Source organism: Chelonia mydas, chromosome 8, assembly GCF_015237465.2.
Source record: "Chelonia mydas isolate rCheMyd1 chromosome 8, rCheMyd1.pri.v2, whole genome shotgun sequence".
NCBI lineage: Eukaryota > Metazoa > Chordata > Testudines > Cheloniidae > Chelonia > Chelonia mydas.
Genome location: NC_057854.1, coordinates 52,579,869 through 52,602,759, shown reverse-complemented (window position 1 = coordinate 52,602,759; position 22,891 = coordinate 52,579,869). Strand labels below are relative to the sequence as shown.

Genomic DNA, 22,891 nt, shown 5'->3' with positions numbered 1-22,891 from the left:
GGGTTGGACTAGATGGCCTCCAGAGGTCCCTTCCAACCCTGATATCCTATGATTCTGTATATGTACTTTGCCTAGGCTACCCCACCACGCAGCATGGTATTGTGGGCCAGTCCGTTTGCACTGATCTGTATTACATCCCACTAGTCTAGCAAGCAGACTTTGTCCCCATGTTTGAAACCATTTTCAAGCAGGTTTTAGCCACACGTGACCCACTAAAGATGGGCCTGAACACAAAAGCTTGGGAATGTCTGGATCCAGGTTCTGGTTCAAAGCATAAAAGAGGTTGGGGTCAGAGCAGTGACAGCATCAGAATGGGCCCAGTTTGCAAAAGACTGGTTTTCTCATTTTAGAGGTTATGAAGATTTTAAATCTTCAGTTTGGAACTTGCTAAAGTCCTTGCAAATTTATATCATGTTAAAGCGCTTCATAGATTTGCAGCCACTTTGAAATGGGAAGTAAGCCTCACGGTAAAACCTACTGCATGGGTACGCACCAGGATTCTGAACTGTAGATCAAGCAACGAAAAATAAGAGAAGCCTAACTTTAAGGTATGTATGTGGAAAAAAAACCCAAAATGTTCCCAACTTTACAACTACCAAATCAATTTCCTTCCCACTTGGTTTACTCCTTAGCTCCCAATGAGATCTGAGAAACAAGCCAAACTTGTACAAAATCCATTCGGCCACTGGCAAGGTATGCATGCAAAAAATGTCTGACTGGAATGTGTCAGGCTAGGATTTAACCACCAGATACTGTAAGTCCCCGGGTTTAGAGCTAACAGGCTTGCAATGCTATAAAGATTCTGTACAAACCTTAGTCTGGAGCCAGCTGGCCTCTCGCACTAATAAACACCACTGTTCCCGTCCACAGAGGGGAATACCCAGCACATGTGATGATATAAAACAGGGGTGAGCAAACTATGGCCCGGGGGCCACATCCGGCCCTTCAGACATTTTAATCTGGCCCTCGAGCTCCTGCCGAGGAGCGGGGTTGGGGGATTGCTCCCCACAGCTCTCAGAAGCAGCAGCACGTCCCCCCTCTGGCTCCTATGCGTAAGGACAGCCAGGGGTCTCTGCACGCTGCCCCCGCAGCTCCCACTCGCCAGCGGCCAATGGAAGCTGCAGGGGCGGCACCTGCAGACGGGGAAGTGCACAGAGCTGCCTGGCTGCACCTCCACGTAAGAGCCGGAGAGGGGACATGCCACTGCTTCCGGGAGCTGCTTGAGGTAAGCGCCGCCCAGAGCCTGCACCCCTGACCCGCTCCCGCACCCCAACCCCCTGCCCCAGCCCGGAGCTCCCTCCTGCACCCTGAACTCCTCATTTCTGGCCCCACCTCAGAGTCCGTAACCCCAACTGGAGCCCTCACTCCCCCCCTGCACCCCAACCCCCAATTTCGTGAGCATTCATGGCCCACCATACAATTTCCATACCCAGATGTGGCCCTTGGGCCAAAAAGATTGCCCACCCCTGATATAAAGGCTGTATTAGCATTTGCTTACTTTGCATAACCCACTTTGCTTTGCCACTTGCAAGTAACGTAGCCATCCAAAACCCATATCAATAAACCCTTCCTACCATGCCACACCAGCACATTGTCTCTCTGTGTGCCTGTATGTATTACACTCTCTTGTATGTACATACACACTCACTCACTCTATTTCCTCTCTCCTTCTCCCTAGCCGCTGCTCTTGCTGGTACAGAGTCAAGCAGTCAGATCCTCACACATTCTGGGCAGCAGCACTGCTGAGAGGGCTGGAATCTGACAGAAATAGCTGAATAGGTAATAAGAGTTGTGCTTGCTACAGAATTGCTAAGAGCACTGGGTGTTGATTAAATTTTCATACCTCCCAGACAGGGATTTTTGTATCTTTTTTGTTTTAAGCACAAGAAGGGCTTTTTCTTTTCTTTTTGTAGCTGCTCCAGCCTGAGAAGCTGGTGCAGCCCCAGGGCACTGCTCCTGCTGCTCACAGGACCCTTTATGCATGCTGCAATGCATTAAAAACCTAGCACACTCCTTCCCGCCCTCTGGATCCCTCCCCTACATACATCTCTCCTCTGCATTTGCCACTTCTCTGTCCCTGCCATGCTGCCCCTCACTTTCACAACCTCTCTCTCCAAAGACACCCCTTTATTTTCTGCATTAGGAAAGGGCATACTAACAAGCTTGCACACCATTTGGGAAACTAGCAATTAGCCACTGCTTCCTCCTCGCTTCATTATTACAGACACAACCATTTAACCCAGGGGTGGGCAAACGTTTTGGACCGAGGGCCACATAAGGGTTGCAAAATAGTATGGAGGGCCACGTAGGGAAGGTTGTGCCTCCCCAAACAGCCTGGTCCCCTCCCACTTCCCACCCCCTGACTGCCCTCCTCAGAACCCGCAACCAATCCAACCACCCCTGCTCCCTGTCCCCCCCTCCCGGGATGCCCCAGGACCCCCCCCCCCCCCGCTCCCTGTCTCCTGACTGCCTCCCCCCCGAACCTCCACCCCATCCAACCGCCCCCTGTCCCCTAACTGCCCCCCGGGACCTCCTGCCCCTTATCCAACCTCCCCCTCACCATGCCGCTCAGAACGGCAGGACAGGCTTATTGGAAAGCCTGGGAGGTGGGCGGGCGCAAGGCGCACGGCCCGCACTGCGAGCTGAGGCTCCGGGGGGACGGGGGACAGCAGGGGAGGGGCCGGAGACTGGCCGGGAGCTCAGGGGCCGGGCAGGACGGTCCTGCAGGCCGGATGTGGCCCGTGGGCCATAGTTTGCCCACCTCTGCTTTAACCTCTGCCCTGCTGCTGGAGCAGCAGGGTGACTGAAAGCTCCCAGCCAGCCCCAAAGCAGCTGGCTTAGCAGGCCATGCAGAGGGTTTGCTAAAAGGCTGAGCCAAGCCTTTCCTCCTCCGACGCCCCCAGGCAGTTTTCTGCGGGGTGGGCGTTTTGGCTACAGAGGTCTCTGCTTCGCACGCCCTTTTTGTAGGACAAGGGGTGTGACAGGTCATGAAGCACAGCAGGCTTCCATGGACAGAAATTGGCTCTCCCAGCCTTCTCTCCAGTCTAGGGGGGCTGGCCTTTCGAGCTGGGACAGCTGGGGTGGTGGGGAAGCAGAGGAGGGGCTTTCAGTGGGATCAAGGAAGCGGGCATATGAGGACTTCAGCACCTCAAGGATGGGGAGAAGGAAAGGGTGCCCACTCCTCACCAAAGTGACACCTTCATCTCCCACTCCCCACAGCCCCGTGTGTCTGGCTCCACACATAGGGGAGAGCTCTCCTGAGAGCTCATGCAGAGATGACAGGGGTGGGGAAACCTCAGAGAAAGTGCCAGGCCTGGCGGTGGGGAGGGGGGCAAGGTGTCTTTGAGGTTCACAAGCTCAGCCAGCTTGTCGTCAGTGGCACCAGCTCAGATGTCCAGGGGCTCCATCAGATGGCTGGTTTTCTGGGTCACAGACACAACGTTGTGGCAAGCTCTCTGCCGGCATAACTCCACTGACCTTCACGCAGATGTATGAGCAAGGAGTTTGGCCCACTGTCTTCTCTGAAAAAGGGACTACTGGGGAAGATGGAAAACAGGGAACTTCCCAGTCCCCCTCCCCGAATTCTAGGGATGGGCAAGCAGGGCGGGTGCCCTGGGCACCAACTTCCAGGGAGCTGTGCTGACGGGGTGGGGGTTGTTTTTGGTTTCTTGCTCCACTCTGATTGGGTAGTCTTTTCTCCCCCTCCCACTGATTGGCTGACTGTAGGGTTTTGGGTTTTTTTGGCTCAGATAGCGGGGTGGGGGGAAGCACCGAAAACATTTCCCACCCTGGCTGGCTAAACGGCTATGGCCGCTACTGCCCCAGCGAATGGGCAGCGCCGTGAGGCTCTGGGCTGCAGCAGGAGGACGATCTAATGAATGTACAAATTTCCCAGCACAGCACTGTCCTGGGAGCTCTCGCCGGAGAGGAACGGAAGCTGGGGAGACAGACTGCACACCAGGGCCTGGAGGGGGAAGCCTGGATGCACCAAGCACATCATTCTCTGCGGTGGCGGTTAAAGGGGCCCATAAAACAGAAATGGGGCTGAGCCACCATGTTCAGAGACAGGTGCAAACTTTCCAAACTTCAAGGGGGTGTGACTGTGACGGGGGAGAGGAGGAAGGGACTGCAGGAGCTTCGTTTGGTGAATTGGTACAGATCTTGAAATAGATGGATTAAAAGTATTGATGAGAGCCAGATTCAGTACGTGTAATGCTAGGAATGATTCCTGTGCAAGCTCTGTGAACATACCTCAGTCCTGGCCTGCAGCGCACCCTATGCTATTCCTATCCTGGATCCCCTCTGTACTGGTTCTACTCATCCACCCCACCCTTGCTTCAGAAAGCCACGTTCTGCTCTGCTGAAATAAGGAAGACAATAAGTTCAACCAGTTCTCAGCTCTATGTGGGACACTTTAAGATTTAAAACCATCCCCATGTCACACCATTGCAAGTGAGAGCCAGATCCACCTTTTCTTTTACCTCAAATAACCCTCCGAATGTTAGATCTTCACAACTTTGGGTACGTCTGCACTGCAGCTGGGAGGGCGCTTCCCAGCTTGGGTGGACTGACACGCCAGCTCTGCTCAAGCTAGCGTGCTAAAAATAGCAGTGCAGCCAGGGGTGGCATGGGCCGTGCCTCAAGCTCGCTGTCTGAGTCCATACCCAGTGGGCAGGCAGGAGCCTGAGCTGCTCCCTGTGCTACCTGGCCACACTACTATATTTAGTGCAGTAACTGGAGCACAGCTAGCACCTGTCCGTTACCTGTGCTGGGGAATACGCTCCCAGCTGCAGTGTAGACGTACCCAGAGAGAATTCATAGAATATCAGGGTTGGAAGGGACCCCAGAAGGTCATCTAGTCCAACCCCCTGCTCGAAGCAGGACCAAGTCCCAGTTAAATCATCCCAGCCAGGGCTTTGTCAAGCCTGACCTTAAAAACCTCTAAGGAAGGAGATTCTACCACCTCCCTAGGTAACGCATTCCAGTGTTTCACCACCCTCTTAGTGAAAAAGTTTTTCCTAATATCCAATCTAAACCTCCCCCATTGCAACTTGAGACCATTACTCCTTGTTCTGTCATCTGCTACCATTGAGAACAGTCTAGAGCCAGCCTCTTTGGAACCCCCTTTCAGGTAGCTGAAAGCAGCTATCAAATCCCCCCCTCATTCTTCTCTTCTGCAGACTAAACAATCCCAGCTCCCTCAGCCTCTCCTCATAAGTCATGTGCTCTAGACCCCTAATCATTTTTGTTGCCCTTCGCTGGACTCTCTCCAATTTATCCACATCCTTCTTGTAGTGTGGGGCCCAAAACTGGACACAGTACTCCAGATGAGGCCTCACCAGTGTCGAATAGAGGGGAACGATCACGTCCCTCGATCTGCTCGCTATGCCCCTACTTATACATCCCAAAATGCCATTGGCCTTCTTGGCAACAAGGGCACACTGCTGACTCATATCCAGCTTCTCGTCCACTGTCACCCCTAGGTCCTTTTCCGCAGAACTGCTGCCTAGCCATTCGGTCCCTAGTCTGTAGCGGTGCATTGGATTCTTCCATCCTAAGTGCAGGACCCTGCACTTATCCTTATTGAACCTCATCAGATTTCTTTTGGCCCAATCCTCCAATTTGTCTAGGTCCTTCTGTATCCTATCCCTCCCCTCCAGCGTATCTACCACTCCTCCCAGTTTAGTATCATCCGCAAATTTGCTGAGAGTGCAATCCACACCATCCTCCAGATCATTTATGAAGATATTGAACAAAACCGGCCCCAGGACCGACCCCTGGGGCACTCCACTTGACACCGGCTGCCAACTAGACATGGAGCCATTGATCACTACCCGTTGAGCCCGACAATCTAGCCAGCTTTCTACCCACCTTATAGTGCATTCATCCAGCCCATACTTCCTTAACTTGCTGACAAGAATACTGTGGGAGACCGTGTCAAAAGCTTTGCTAAAGTCAAGAAACAATACATCCACTGCTTTCCCTTCATCCACAGAACCAGTAATCTCATCATAAAAGGCGATTAGTCAGGCATGACCTTCCCTTGGTGAATCCATGCTGACTGTTCCTGATCACTTTCCTCTCATGTAAGTGCTTCAGAATTGATTCTTTGAGGACCTGCTCCATGATTTTTCCAGGGACTGAGGTGAGGCTGACTGGCCTGTAGTTCCCAGGATCCTCCTTCTTCCCTTTTTTAAAGATTGGCACTACATTAGCCTTTTTCCAGTCATCCGGGACTTCCCCCGTTCGCCATGAGTTTTCAAAGATAATGGCCAAGGGCTCTGCAATCACAGCCGCCAATTCCTTCAGCACTCTCGGATGCAACTCGTCCGGCCCCATGGACTTGTGCACGTCCAGCTTTTCTAAATAGTCCCTAACCACCTCTATCTCCACAGAGGGCTGGCCATCTCTTCCCCATTTTGTGATGCCCAGCGCAGCAGTCTGGGAGCTGACCTTGTTAGTGAACACAGAGGCAAAAAAAGCATTGAGTACATTAGCTTTTTCCACATCCTCTGTCACTAGGTTGCCTCCCTCATTCAGTAAGGGGCCCACACTTTCCTTGGCTTTCTTCTTGTTGCCAACATACCTGAAGAAACCCTTCTTGTTACTCTTGACATCTCTTGCTAGCTGCAGCTCCAGGTGCGATTTGGCCCTCCTGATATCTTTCCTACATGCCCGAGCAATATTTTTATACTCTTCCCTGGTCATATGTCCAACCTTCCACTTTTTGTAAGCTTCTTTTTTATGTTTAAGATCCGCTAGGATTTCACCATTAAGCCAAGCTGGTCGCCTGCCATATTTACTATTCTTTCGACTCATCGGGATGGTTTGTCCCTGTAACCTCAACAGGGATTCCTTGAAATACAGCCAGCTCTCCTAGACTCCCTTCCCCTTCATGTTAGTCCCCCAGGGGATCCTGGCCATCTGTTCCCTGAGGGAGTCGAAGTCTGCTTTCCTGAAGTCCAGGGTCCGTATCCTGCTGCTTACCTTTCTTCCCTGTGTCAGGATCCTGAACTCAACCAACTCATGGTCACTGCCTCCCAGATTCCCATCCACTTTTGCTTCCCCCACTAATTCTACCCGGTTTGTGAGCAGCAGGTCAAGAAAAGCGCCCCCCCTAGTTGGCTCCCCTAGCACTTACACCAGGAAATTGTCCCCTACGCTTTCCAAAAACTTCCTGGATTGTCTATGCACCGCTGTATTGCTCTCCCAGCAGATATCAGGGAAATTAAAGTCACCCATGAGAATCAGGGCATGCGATCTAGTAGCTTCCGTGAGTTGCCGGAAGAAAGCCTCATCCACCTCATCCCCCTGGTCCGGTGATCTATAGCAGACTCCCACCACTACATCACTCTTGTTGCACACACTTCTAAACTTAATCCAGAGACACTCAGGTTTTTCCACAGTTTCGTACCGGAGCTCTGAGCAGTCATACTGCTCCCTTACATACAGTGCTACTCCCCCACCTTTTCTGCCCTGCCTGTCCTTCCTGAACAGTTTATAACCATCCATGACTGTACTCCAGTCATGTGAGTTATCCCACCAAGTCTCTGTTATTCCTCTGAACTCCCCCTCCCAGTGCCAGGCTTCTCCTGACTGAGGGTTAATCTCTCTTCATTTGCTTTAACTGCCCGTTTCCTGCCTGTGTTTGGTTTTAAACTTTTCTCTCTTGGGAGCTTCTTCACAGTCACTGGTATGCAGTTAAACCAGAGCAGCATGGCTTTGAGCTTTGTCATCACTGTGGCAGGGAAAACTTCCCAACACCTAGAAAGCAGCTACTAGAGGAGGAAAAATCCAACAACACATTCTCCTTCTTTCTCAGCCAAGATGCAGAGGGAGCAGGGCTGATGCTATGACGAGAACGCAGGGAAGTGATAACAAGGAGTCCTTCTCTCTCTGGATATGATCACTTCAAAGCAATGGCTCTCTGGCAGGTTTCACCCTAACAGAAACAACAAGGCAAGAAATCGTGCCATTTGCGCCACTGAAGGGCCCGAGCATCACTCATCTCAACCATTTCAGAGGAAGGGGCTGGACTCAGGAGATCACAGGGGAGATGTGAAGATAACTACATTACGGATTGTGAGGAGCTCGGATACCATGGTGATGGGGCCAGAGAATTACCTAGGAGAGCGGCAGCATAGTCTCATGCAGGGTTCCCCAAATTGGGATTGCGGAGTCATGCCAAAAATCTATACACACACACACACACACACACACACACACACACACCAAATAATACATTGAATTTTAAACAGATCCATAACTTAAGTCCTGTAATGCTATGTCCCTGTAAGGCCACCATACTGTGGAATCTGAGAACCACAGTGGTTCAGCACAGAGCCAGGGCAGGTGATGGTGATTTTGGGCAACTCCCATTTTGGGGTGCCCCATCTGAGATCACAAGAAGGGGCCTGATTTTCAAAGGGCAGGTGTTCAGCTCTTTGGGAAAATCAGGTTCCTTTAAAAGGTGTCTCAAGTAGGGCACTCAAGAATTTAAACCACCCCAAATCACAGATCACTTTAAATAATCTTGGCCTTAATGAGAGAGAGAGAGAGAGAGAGTCAATACTCAGATCATCGCCAAGGATCATGGCTGACCTAATGCTGTGTATTACAACATGATGTCCTCTATGCATAATCCCAATATAGGCAGAAATTTCAACTCTAGCTCCCAATACATGTTTATGCATGGAACCATTTGGGCTGTTTCTGCTGGGCATCCATCTAGAATTACTCTCTTGTAAGGTTGACTCATTCAGTGTTTCACATTTCAGCTTGTCAAGTTTGGTGGCAGAAACGTGTAGCATTTGAGTCATATTTACTTCAAACTCCTCTTTCTGCAGCAACTTGATTCCCTATTTATAGGCAATCTTGAAAGGAGTTTCTGCTGTCAGCAGCTCCATACCAGGCTTGGATTTCATATTTAACAAGAACATTTGCCATTTCATGATCATTTACAGACTGCTGTTCAACTCCAGCACAAGCGGGACTTCCTGTTCCACAGCTTCAAACCCTACCAGGTGGGATCCCTCCTTGGCCTGACCAGTCAGCCTAGCTTTCATATCATGAATACAAGGTCTACTTTTCTGTCCACGAGCTGACACAATCTCTAACGGGAGATCATTCCCCTTTTTGTGTGTGTGCGGTATGCCGGACGACTTCGCTCAGTTTCAATAGCTATTTTGAAACTTGTCTTTTGTCCATCTGTGTCAAATGTCAACCTCTAATCTGTCATAGCATCTTGCTCTGGAAATTTAAGAGGACCAGCCAAGAACTCAGTTTCTGCATCCTCATGAAAGCATTTTGCTCTTCTGTGCAGGTTGTGCTGAAAGCGACACGCTTTTGAAACATGGTTGCATTTTGTGGCACAAATGCCGTTGCAGCTCTTTTGCTGGGCACTTCTGCATTATGCTCCAATTCCTCCACTTTTATTGCTTGCTAATCTGGTCTGTATCCTGTGTTTATGCCTTGCCATGCATTTTTAATTAGAGGCACGTCTGCTTGTTCGCACTCCCATTTGGGAAGTGTGTTTCACTTGCCCTGCAAAAAGCCATTATTCTTTGCAAAGTCAAGTCTATTTCTTGCAATAACCTTGCTGTAGCTTGGTTATCAGTTACCGCACAGATAACTCAGTCTGTAATTAGTCTATTTGTGAATTTGAACAATTCACATGGCTTAGCTTTACTAGCTCTATAACATAACATATCAAGAGGCACACTTGGCAGCTAGTTACTTATCAGGACAACATGCCTTTCCCAGTGACATTCTTGCCAGAATCATGGCATTCTTGACATCCTTGAATGACTGTGTAGCAGTTTGCGGTGCATTTCATTCTCCCACTGGAATTACGGTAGGTCTCCAATGCCTCTGGTCCTGCCCAGTGTAACAGTGTAGAGGTTTTCAGCCTACCCGGTTTCTCTGCAACCTCAGTTGCTTCTGGGAAATCTTGAAAGTGTTTCATCCACCCTCTCCATTCTCCACCAGGTTCCCTTCCAGATTCAGGTGGTTGCATTTGCTCCAGCAGTGACAGAAAGGTGGGTTTGTCTAATCACACATGTTTAACTGCCACTGTGAGACTTCAGAGTCCAGGACACAAATTAAGCTAAGTCTTGACACCATATAATAAAGGTGTGATACAGAGGAGTGCTGTATCACACAATGTGGTGCTGGGTTGTGCCATGGCTGGGCTGTGGCTAATGCTACAATCACCAGCTCCCAAGGTTTAGGAAATGATTGTTCTGTGGCCTGAGCAAAGGACTAGAAGTCAGGAGCTCCTGAGTGCTAATCCCAGCTCCCCCTCTGGCTATGGACAAGTCCAGTGTTGTCGGCTCCTGGAAGTCTTGCTAGATTTGGTATTTTTTCTTAAAGCCCCAGGTCCTGGAGTCATGTGATGAGAGTGTATCTTAAAATCATTATATTCTTATATTTGGAAAAACTATTGCAGGTAACTTTTAGAGATTTCTAGGATGTATTAGTTATGATTCTCTTCTCCCTCCAAAACCTGCACAGCAAGCCTCATGGAGCCAGATGCTGATCCCCATACTCCTGCTCAATAGTAGGTACCCCATAACAGTCCCACTGCAGTCAGGGAGTACCTCATACTCAGCGAAGGACACAGAATATAGTGGGAGTAAAGGTATCACATTCTGGCCCCTGGTAGCTAATAGGGCACCCTGGCCTAACAGGCAAAAGAATACCAAAAAAACCCCCACAAACCAATAAATATTGTCATGGTTACAAGGCTAGCGGCACCTCTGTCCAATTCTCTGGTCTTTGAGTGCACCCCCTGAGGGGTGGAATTCCACAGTTTCCCCCCCCCCCCCCCCCATCTTTAGACTGGGCATTGGGCTATAATACCCTGAGTATCCAACCTGCTTATCCAGCAGGTCTGACTGGCTTCAACATCTGTGGCTCTTCCCTTCAGGGGACTATGACCAGTGGTGCATAGTGCCCAGACAGTCTCTGTAAAGCTTTTTTTACATTAGCAGTAGAAAGAAAGCATCTAGAGAAAAGGGATTTCACAAGAACCATCTATCTTACCTGCAGCCCTACCATCCTGTGGTGATGACCTAGATAGGCCTAGCTTCACCAGACACCACCCACAGCAGGTGCCTGTGTCACAACCTGGTTCCCTCAAACAACTATCACCTTCTTCTTGAGAGAGAGCCTCTTTGAATCCTGCCACAGTTATTTTGCCCTGTGCTGGGGGCCTTCTCTTGTCCTGGTCCAAGCCAGTTTTTTGCTTGGCTGGAGAGCAGGCAAATCATCAAAGCTAACAGTCCCACCATTGTCTCTTATGAACTCTCAAGTGTTTGCTTGAGACAATCTTTTCCTTCCTTCCAGACAGTCCCTAGTTGAGTTAAACCAATACAGACATACCAAAAACATCCCAATAACATGTTTATTGCAGCCCACCCCACCATGCATGCTTTACACACCGCTGCTGGGATGAGGAGAGTACATTGCTTGGTGTTGTGTATGTGTGTGTATATTAGAGAGAGACATGGTGGGTGAGGGAATATCTTTTATTGCTCGTGAGAGAGACAAGCCTTCGAGCCACACAGAGCTCTTCCTTGGGTCCTTGACAAGTTGACCCAATAAAAGATATTACCTCACCTACCTTGTCTCTCTCATATCCTGGGACCGACTCGGCTACAACTACATGGCATATGTCTATTCGAGAGAGGCAGGCAGACCATGCTGCGTTTGCTGGGGTTTCTGTTCAGCTTTCAGTCCTGTGTCTGGGCAGGACTCCAAATACAGCTCTGAGGGAAACCACTCATCTTGCTGTCAGCGAGGTAAAATTGGCCACGCACACTGCCCCATCATGGGACTGTCGTTCAACACGCGCCAACTCCAAACCTCTCCACACTCGGGAGGGTTGCAGCTGTGTGCGGATAAGCAGAAACCCTGCAAGCAGGTGCAGACACATGCTCACATATTTTCAAGATTGAATGCCTTCTGCTGGTCCTGTTTCTGAAGTCTCTAACCACAACTGGCCTCTTCATTTATGCTAACTGCCCACTCCCTTTCCCCCAAGCTGGGTGAAAGCTGCTCAGGGTCCTGTAGAAATACTCTGGCTTGTGGCTTATTTGGTCAAAGAGGATAGTCTAAAGCCGAATGCAATAAATAAGTATAGTCTCAGAGCAAGGGCACGCGCTCTGCCTCACACACAGACTGAACACCAGTAATTATTCTCTGCAGTAACCTTCCCCAGGCACTCAGGGCTGGTATTATCAGCTTCTGTTGCTTGTGCCGCTGTAAAGCAAGGACTTTGTCTCTCTGTCGGAAGGGGCTGGTGCCACCCAGCGCGTGTGCCTGAGAGCAGCTCAGCAGCCCCTTTCCCTCCCAGCAGGGGGAGCAGAGCTGCCACACCTGCCCTCTGGGGCTGCTGGGCACTCCAGCTCCAAGGAGGACAATCTTCTCCCACCACCTGCTTCACCCGTGGGCGTTTGCTGGTGCTTTCATCTGAGCCACGTGATGCGGGTCCCACGGGAGTTGTGTCATCCCCACAGAACGCAATTATCCAACTTCAGTACGTGTGTGATTAAAGAAGGGGGGAGAAGAGAACAAGCTGAGGGAAGGGGTGGGCCGGGCTGGATGGGGAATGTTGAGAAGTGTCACTTAGCTAATTGCCAGCTCTGCCCGTGTCAGGCAGACGCGTGCTGTCAGGAGCCTGAACTCTGTGCACTCGTGTGCGCACACCTCTCCATCTCCCGCTCCGTGGATGTTTTGTCAGGAGCCGCGCAGACTAACAGGCTGTGCTGCGAGGCGCTGGCAGAACAGTGGGCTGGCCCAAAGGCAGGCTCCCCTCGGAGTCAAAATACGTGCTGGGGCAGGGTCTCACCATCACAGCAGCGGCGCCTGGTGTTTGAATCATTGTGCAGGAGACGAACAGAGTCCCCTGGAGAATGGATCAAATGCCACATCTCCTTCCACTGGGGAAAAAGGCTTTGGGTGGACCTACACGTGCGACCTTTGATCATGCTAGCATGCTAAAAATAGCACTGTGGCCATAACAACCCGGGCAGCAGTTCAAGCTAGCTGCTTGGAGTACAATGCCATCCAAAATCCTAGGTAGGTACTCCACCACCCCACGCCACTGCAGCCACAGTGCTATTTTCAGCACACTAGCCCAATCAAAGCCAGCATGTGTATGTCTGCCCATGCTCAGAATGGCACCTCCCAGCTGCAGTGCAGATGTGCCCAAGGCTACAATGCATGATGGGAAGAATGCATCCTGGGAAGCCCTAAAGAGCATGGCCCCTGAATATGCAGCTCTTCCCTTACTCCTCTGCTGATGGAAGCCCAGCGCCCTAACCAGAGATGGCCATAGTACATGCAGAGAGGTGCAAATGGAAGTCTCAGTCCCAGTGAACACTGATAATTTGACCGTGTGTGGGAACGAATTCCATTCACATTAATTCCAGGAGTCAGTGTTTATATAGTTTACATTATGGTGATAAAGATGCGAGATCACCGAGCAGGGGAACTTCTGTGAACCCCTTGGACATCTATCAGAGCTGCACAGCCTTCGGAAACAAGAACTGGGCCCCAAACTAAAGCCCAAATCTGCGCCTGTATTAAACCTTTTCTGAGCACAGATGGGCTTGAGCCACAACATTTGGATCAATATTTGGGTTTCCACAAAATCCAGGGTTATTTAGATCCAGGATTTCTGTTTGGATCCTCTGTCTCTGAGCTTTGCAAATGAGCTATGGAGTTGTTTGGGCTTATTGGCAGCAGTGATGAGTGGGAGATCCCTCTTGTGCATTTCCACACTTCCTGGGTTTGGTGGGTCCACAATTACCAAAACAGTGCAGGACAGGCTGTTCCCATGGGATCTCTGGTCTGGCTGGAATTTGAGGTTACTGGAAGCCTCATGGGACTAGATGTCCGGACTGATTTCTAGTCTGAGGAGGACAGGGGAAACAGAAGCTGAGCTGAGTCAAGTCTCCAAGCCTTTTGAGGCTCAGTCGGCACTTTGTAACTGTAGATGGGTAACCAGCGGTGCTTGCATACTAGAATGCAAAGCCTGCAAGGATACTGGTCCAACTGCTTTTTGGAAAACACTTTGTACAATGCTTGATTGGGGCTGTCTCCATTGGCCTGCTGTGTTTCTTTGCTTCTGCGTATTACATGGTGTGCAAGGAGATTTGGGGTGCTTGTGAAAAGAGCTGTGCATAAGAGGGGCTCAAACCATGAAGCTCAGCTCTCGATCCCCTCCACCCTCAGTTCCTTCTGGCCAGAAACTCCGACAGCGGGGAGAAGGGACGGGTCGTGGAATGGACATGAGCAACACGTCTCGAAGAACACCAGTTACGGAAAAAGGTAACTGTCTGATTGCTCATGTCCATTCAACTTAGGTGATGCCCAGCAGTACCCGTGGAGGTGGGTAAGGAGTTCACGGACGTGTAGATTGCAACACAGCTCTGCCGAACCCAGCGTCGTCCCTGGCCTGCTGCATGATGGCATAGTAGGCTGTGAACGTGTGTACCGAGGACCACGTTGCAGCTTTACAGATGTCCTGGATCAGAACGTGCACCAGGAAGGCCACTGACAGTGCCTGCGCTCTAGTTGAGTGGGCTCTGGTGATCGGCAGCAGAGGAACTCCCGCTATCTCGTAGCAGGTCTGAATGCAAGAGATGATCCAGTTAGAAATCCTTTGTGTGGACACTGGGAGGCCTTTCATCCTATCAGCTGTAGAGGTGAAAAGCTGAGTCGACTTACGGAAAGGCTTTGTCCGATCTAGGTAGAAAGCCAGAGCCCTTCTTATGTCCAAAGCGTGAAGGTGCCTCTCTTCACGAGTCTCATGCGGCTTAGGGCAGAAGACTGGAAGGAAGCTGTCCTGGCTCATGTGGAAAGTGGACACCACTGAGTGAGAACTCCTTCCAGGACTTTCCCGGGATCGGTCCACCATCGCAGTGAGGTAAGTACCGTCATGGGGATGGTGACAACCTTCTCCAGGTGGTCCCTGGACCGGGAGTAGACCATCCCTAGCCATTGCTGCAGGGGTCGCATCCGGAGCCTGGCGTGGTGCACCACATATGTACATGCTACCACGTGACCTAGTATGCGTAGGCAAACCATGGTCGTGGTCAGGGGAAATGCGGAGACTTCCACAATGAGGTCTGTCAGTGCCCTGAATCACTCCAGCGGCAGGAACGCCCTGGCACAGGTCGAGTCGAGCACCGCTCTGATGAACTCTATCCTCTGTACTGGAACTAATATGGATTTTTTGTCATTCACCAGGAGGCCAAGGCGATGGCACATGCCCAGTAGCACCACGACATCCCCTTGGACCTGTAGTTTCCCTTGACAAGCCGGTTGTCGCGGTATGGGTAGATCTGGATGTCCCGGCATCTGACGTAAGCCGCCACCACCAACGTGCACTTGATAAATACCAGTGGTGTTGTCGCTAGGCCAAACAGAAGGACTGCAAGCTGATAGTGGTCGGGACCTACCGTGAACTGGAGGAAGCGTCTGTGTCCCTCGAAGATGGCGATGTGGAAGTATGCATCTTTCAGATCAAGGGAGGCGCACCAGTCTCCCGGATCCAGGGAGGGGATGATGGAGGCCAGGAGACCATGCAGAATTTCAGTTTCGCTAAGTAGAGGTTCAAGTCCTGCAGGTTTAGTATGGGCCGCAGACCGTCCGTGGCCTTAGGGATTAAAAAGTATCGGGAATAGAACCTCTTGTTCCTGTACTCCACTGGAACTACATCCACCACACCCAGCGGTCGCTCCCCTGATTGGTGGCTCTGTCCCGATCGGTACTGGTCGCCTCTCCTGGGATCTGGCTGACTTCAATGAGCATCTGGATCGGGGCCTCGGGGACCGGCAGAACTCGGTGGATCCGCAACGGCACCAGGCCGGTGATCTACACCTCACACTTGATGAGCGGGACTGGGACGTGGAGTGGGATCAGGAACTAAAGCGGGCTTGGCGTCGTAAAGATGTAGCCGCATGGGGTGACACCACCCTGGGGGATCGGCGACGGTCTGGAGAACAAAACAGTTGGTCCCTTGACCTGTCCCTGCAGTGGAACCGGTGCCATGGAGATTCCAGGTGCCGAAACTCCTGCTGGTGGGGACGCGTGCCTCCAGAGGTCTGTGCCCGGTTACCAGCGAGCCATGCCTCAAGCCTCACTGCCCTTGTCAAAGGTCCAGAGACAGGATGGGACTATGAAGCTTCTGCCTATCATGATCAGAGATGTATCGGCTGCAAGAGGGTGACCATTGGCGGGACGTCCCCCACAACGGGGAGCAGTGCCGGAAAGGTGGAGACTGTGGTGGTCTCAATGCAGGTTTACCCCGGGACCAGGACCCCACAGGGGCCAGAGTGGGCAGCACTGGGAAGGAAATAATGTCCTGTGCCGCTTGGAGGGCCTCCATCTTGGACGGCACTCAGAGCTGAGGACCTCCGCCGCTATCCGGGGTAGCTGGCGGGGAGTGGGCTTGTCTACACTGCTTGACCTGAGCTGGGGCCCTGGATCCCCAAGGGGGTGAAGAGGCACCCGAGATAGCACCTTGGTCCAGCCCAGACTTGTCCTTTCCCTTGTGGGAAACTGGAGATGTTCCTCGTCCTGTCTTCCTGGGCTTCTTGGCTGGAGCCATGGAAGGAGACTGGTGCCAGCTTGTAGATGGTACTGGCAGGGTGCTGCGCACCAAGGTCATGATGCTCTGCGCCGAATCAGAGCGCTGCTCTGGTACCAGGGTAAGGGCAGACTCCATCAGGAGCGCCTTCAAATGAATGTCACTCTCCTTCTTCGTCCTGGGCTTGAAGGACTTGCAGATTTTGCACTTGCCACTAATGTGACCTTCGCCCAAGCACAGTAAACACCTATTATGTGGATCGCCAATGGGCTTGGGACTTTTACAGCGATCGCAGAGTTTAAAGCCTGGGGACCGGGGCATGCCCTGTCCCAAGGAGAAGTCTCTTAGTCTCTAACCTAACAAACAGGTTGAACTAAACTAGAGGGAAACTATATATAGTAATCAATTTATTTGAGCATAATGCATCCGATGAAGTGAGCTGTAGCTCACGAAAGCTTATGCCCAAATAAATGTGTTAGTCTCTAAGGTGCCACAAGTCCTCCTTTTCTTTTTTGTATACACAGTAATATTTGCAAGAGGCAAATGAGTTTGATCGAATGAAACGCAACAGCTCTAGCTGAAGCAGACCAGTTCCATGCACCGTTTCTAGAGAAACAAAACCAGTTTAGGAAGGAGTGTGCCAGGAGAAGAGAAGGATGGATTGGGCATGAGAGACATTTAAACTAAACACCTGACTTCCACAGAGGGTAAGCTACTAATGTGAGAAACAGCCTGCCAAAGGCAGCAAGAGGAGCTGCGAATGTACATGCACTGAGAATAAGAGCAAGGTTTTGAGCAGAAAACAAGATTGCAGAGTACAAAGGCTAGTGAGGTAGGCGGGGACAGAGACGGGCTGCAGTCCCAATATTCCTAAATTAACAATAGGCGAAGAGGCAGAGAGGCACATTCCCTATCAAGCTCAAGCCGTGTGTAGGAGGAATATGTACATCTTATCTGTAAATTAGCTCACTGTCTCGTATGTGCATGCATCACAGAGTGAGAGCCACACACACAAGGGCTAAGATCCAGCGTTCACCCTGATCTTCCCATGCTATTGCAGGACATTGTGTGGGAGACGCTAAATAATTCTAACAGGCAGCTCCTATTTCAATGCTTCAAAGGAATGGAAAAAACCCCTCAAGGCTTTCTGTGGGAGAAAATCTCATTCCACCTCCTAGTCAGTTCTGCGTGGGCAGCCATCACTACAGTTAAGCCTGTAATCCCATTTATACCCTGAGACACCACTGGTGTCCAAGAAAATATTCTGTTTTAAATCCCAGGAAGGTAGATTCTGCCACTCACTTCCAGGCAGAGAATTCCAGACACTGAAGAGCTTCTTAGAAGGAGGAAGAACAAAGCCCCTTTGTGGATTTAACTTACTATCTCTGTTTTCTTGCCGTGTTTGTTTTACCCCTTCCTCTGCAATCCCCACACACACACAGCTGTTTATTCCCTCCCAGAAAAGCCCTGTGTTTTATATACATGGACTAGGACCCTTCTAGAGTTTGGATAGGCCATATTGTGTCTCTTGCCACCATAGGGTTAGGTTAGCACCTCTGCTGACAAAATACACATTCAAACTAAGGGCACCTCTGCACAGCATCCAGGCAGCAGAGTCTGCCTGATGTGCTGCTCTCCAGTCACTGGGGTTTGCTATTCCCAGATCTCCCCGTGATACAAGCCTTTCTACAAACTTCTGTATGGGCTAGACAAAATGGGACAAATACATCCTGGTGTAACACTGCTGGTGTCAGCAGAAATTACACCAGGGATGAATCTGGCCCAGTTGTTTCTTGCCCAGACCTTAAAACCCATACGTAAAACCTCAGCCCCACAACGCAACACCACCTGAGACGTTGTCAGTGTCTAACACTTGTAAGGTCCCTTACAAAGAAACAGCCTCAAAACTCAGGCAGCTTCATCAGCGCATCAAGGAACCTGCTCCACAAACGTGTAAGGCACAAAATCTGCCCCGTGTCATCATCACACAACCCCCTCTCCCGCTCTCAAGCAAAGCAGCACGGCTCATGCATTTATCGCTCCACTCACAGGAGGCTGCACGTGTTACTGAATTCCAGCCCTTGCCGAGCGCAGCGAAGCACACCTGCAGTCATGCTGCAATCTTCAGTGAAGTTTGGCATACACAGTGGCTGCAGTCTGTTCGTTCCGCGAGGACTGGGACCGGTTGTGCCATGAAAGGTGCTCATGGTGTGCTGGTTGCCAACAGGGGTGAGGGAGGAAACTGTGTAGGGCTGAATCTGATCCTGCCCATTTTTCCCAAAGCCCCACCCCTCAACTGAAGGTTCGTTAGAGCCAGCACAGGGGACAGGTCTTTGCCATTTGACCAGCTCTTTGCAACATATCACAAATCCAACCACCGATGGGTGCAGAGTTGCATGTGGCTCTCCAATTAATTAGTTTTTCCTCCTTCTCAAAGGTACCCAGATGTGCAGTGGAACCAGAACTGAGCCCGGCCTGCGCTCACCTGTAATTGTACATCCCACCACTAACGAGCAGCCCCATTTCCATCATCAGCCCAAACAGGAGACCCAGGAGAGCTCCACAGCCTGGAAGCTTTGTTCAGCAAAAACACACTTCACTTCTGCTTCTCCAACCCGTGGAGCTTCTAAGAGCCCCGAGTACCACCGCAGCCTCACTCACATTGTACAGCACTGTGGTCCACCCTTCCATGGTAATGCACTGGAAGACAGTCAACACAGCAAAGAGGATGTTGTCAAACTGAGTGATCCCGTCATTGGGACCAATCCACTCCTTGCACTCGTAACCCGAGGGGCATCCCTGCACCCCACACGGATGTGGGGGATCCAGTTCTTCCAGTTCACCTGCAATCATAAAAAAGCAATGCCCGGAGGGCACAGAGATCAGGGAGGGGCGGAGGAGACGCAGAGAAGCAGACAGAGCCCAGCCCGGATACCCAGTGGAAGGCGAGTTGGGACGAGCATCTAGCTGTGTTATTAAAGCTTTCACACTTGGGGGGACATTAGGTCACTGGAATGTTCATGGAATCCTGACCTGCAGTGCCCTGATTTTCCAGATTTACTCCCCCACTTTCTGACCCTCAATGCTCTGCCAGTACATCTCGAGCTTGACCCGAAGCACTCCTTGCTAATGCAGCCCCAGGGCTCACATGCCTCTTTTAATGCACCTCACTCCTGACCTGAAACAATGCTGGGCCTTCTGAATTTGGCCACTCCTGAGCAGGGATGGCTGGTCGTGTTGATGTATGTTAGTATGTTTCTTCCCATTCCCCCCAAAACCTTAGACTGTGAACTCTTTGGGGGAGGGACCTCTCCCTTCTTGCCTGTCTAGAAAGCAGCTAGTACACAGTGGGCACAATAATCTAAAGAGGAGGGTTTTCTTCTCTGTATTGAAGTATTGTCAACCCTCATGACAAGTCTCATGATGCTTAGTGTTTTCCTTAAAGCCCCAGCTCCTGGAATCCTGTGATTACTTGAGCATCTCAGGGGAGTTTTGTAAAGCAAGTTTCTAGCCCCTATAATTGTGAAGAAAATCTTGAAAATGTGACTCAAGTGCACCCAAGAGGGTGAAAAACCCAAAGGCAAGTAAAACCCACATTGTATTATCATCATCATTTTAAATCCCATTATTTGTATGCCAATCTCATGATTTTTGAGTCCTTATTCATGATTTTTGGAACACTTACAGTTGCCCATGCTAAGTCTCAGGAATGGGAATCCTCTCTCTTTAAATGAGATCAGCTGGTATTGGATATGAAGACAAGAACAGATATTGGGGATGGTTTTGATTGATAGAAACCACTCATAACAACATCAGTCACTGGGCCTCAGAGCACACGTGCACCCGTTATGGTCCTTGGGCCCTTTAAGAGCTGGCATTCTGGGAAACAGTTCTCTACAAAGGACTGAGAGTCCAGAGGTCAGCTTTTGGGAACTGTATAAGGGATAGCCTGAGGGCAGTATGGGGAAAGAGGAAGGCTGAGCCTGGAAGGGCTGTTGGGAGGTGATTGAGTTGCTTTGTTCTTAGCTGGATTTTACTTTGTTAAGCCCTGAGGAAAGAGACTAGCAGTGACTTATAATTGTTTGTATTTACCATCTCTGGCTGGAGAAGCTGCCCGTTATCTCACAGTAAGGTTATCCTTGGCTGGAATCTATTACAAAACCAATCCATCTCTCCATCCCCACTGGAGAGCTGGCTAGAAAATGGGAAATATAGTCATGACAAATCTGTTTTTGCTGACATTTTTCTAACCATGAATGTTTGCAACCAGCTCTACCTCACTGCCACCCTCCCTGGCTGATAGCAGGCTCAAGGAGAGGAAGACGGAGTGTGGCGTTCAGTAAAAGAAGAGAGGAAATCACTGAGCCCAGAGCTCCAACAGGAACATAGCAGTGAGAAGAGGGAATGACCCCTGAGATGGCCTGACTCCAATTCCAGCGGGCATTGTGTGGAAATGGAATTTCTCCCCACCATGCACCAGGGACCAGCAGCTCAGTCTTTACTCAGCCATTGTGATCGTGTGGTGACAGTTGTGTGTTACAGTCTGAAGTGTCAATACCACCATGCCACCTGCACGCCGCAGCGTGGCTTATGCCTTGCTGCAGCCTGAACCAGACAAGCTGGGGTTCAGCGTGGCAAGGCCACAGAGTGGCTCATACACAGTCAACCACCTCATCTGAGCTGAGAAGGGTGCTGCTCACAACGGCTTGCCATGCACAACAGAGTGGAATGGCAGCCCGCCTACCTGAATTATTCGTGTAGCAAGCTCGGTGCAGTTTCCCACTGTAGAACTCCAGGCCGATGATGGCGAACATCAGAATAGCGAAAAAGAGCAAGAGGCCTATCTGGAGAAGGGGCACCATGGCCTTCATGATGGACTTCAACACGATCTGTAAGCCTGGGGAAGAGGAGAGAGGACACAGCTCACTGACCCTCCCACCACCTTGCCCAGCTAACAGCAGAGACAACATCTCTCCCTTTCCCTACAGGAGAGGCTCTTGGTAAAAGGATGGTGAGCTACAGAGATGTAGAAGGATCAGTAATCTGCCAAATGGGACCAGGCAAAGCACAGTGTGAAGAAATCTTTGCCAAATAGGCATCTGCCACTCCCATAACCGCCCAACATCGACTTCTGGGTTTTTGGGAACTTTCTTCTCTCCACTGCAGCTCTTTCTGGGCATATTCCGCCTGTGGAATTTCCACTGAGATCTACAGACTTCTGCTCCAGAAGCAAGGGTAGAATGGGCGATAGAGACATGCAGTGAGGATCAGGGAGGAGAACTTTGTCCCTAGAGGACCAGCATGACCTAGTGGACAGGACAATGGATTCAGGATGGGTTCTGTTCTTGACAGTGCCTGCTGCATGACCACAGGCAAGTCAGTTCACCTGTCTTTGCCTCGGTTTACCCCCCCACCCCATGTTTGTATTGTTTATTTAGACTGAAAGCTCTTCAGGGCAAAGATAGTCTCTTACTTTGTATTGTGCAGCACCCAGCACAATGGAGCCCTGATTTAAGTTGGGGCCTCTAGGTGCTACCATATAAAAACATCCACTACTCATTCGGATTTGCCTCCCGAGTGGCAACTGCAAGGTAAACAGGTAGGACCATATTTCAAAGTCCCGCCGTAACGGATGAAGAATCACCTAGTAGCCACTGCAAAAGCACACCTGCATGCAACTGTTTGTGAAAGAAAAAAAAAAAAAAAAAAATCAAGAAACTGCACGTACAGCCGCCAGTGTCCATGCGCAGGTATCTAGTTTGTGCATCCAAATGCACGCATTTGTGCATGCACAACGGGTAAGTGCACATCCTGCATGGCTCCCATGTTGTGTGTGGCCTTTGATTGCTTCCCTCTAAACAGCCCACCCATGCATTCACTTTGGATAACAATGGGGGAAAGCCATCCAGAGCACAGAGTTTTGCCAAGTACCTTGCAGAAAGGGAGGTTTTTAAGGATTTTCCCCACCTGACTTTGACAGGGCAAGAGGAGTGCCGACAGCAGTGCCAGGAGCCAGGCATGATGTGGGCCAAATGCAATGGTGTGTTTTCTCCACACTCTGCTCTGTCACAGCACCTCGCTCCTGACCTGTTCTCCCATCTCAGGGCTCTCCTGAGCAGGGACCGCAAGTGCTGGCTTGCTGTCAAATTTATATTTTAAAGAGTGGATTTTGTCCTGGTGAAAAGTGCCAGACTGAGACGGGACAGATGAGGGGTACAAAGGATAGCAGCACAGCAAATCTCTCCCACTATTGCCCTGCAACTGCGCCACCACCTTTGAGGAAGAGATGAGAGG

General features: G+C 50.6%; 1 protein-coding gene across 7 annotated transcripts in view; it reads right to left on the bottom strand.

Moving 5' to 3' along the window:
• Positions 1-22,891, bottom strand: part of CACNA1E (calcium voltage-gated channel subunit alpha1 E) — a 218,879-nt gene that overhangs the window by 142,906 nt on the left and 53,082 nt on the right. For all 7 annotated transcript variants that reach the window (XM_043520850.1, XM_043520852.1, XM_043520851.1 and 4 more), the window contains exons 5-6: positions 21,342-21,494; positions 19,259-19,440 (exon numbers count right to left, since the gene is read on the bottom strand). In XM_043520850.1, coding sequence (XP_043376785.1) covers positions 19,259-19,440; positions 21,342-21,494 — 335 coding nt within the window. The remainder of the gene's footprint in view (positions 1-19,258; positions 19,441-21,341; positions 21,495-22,891) is intronic.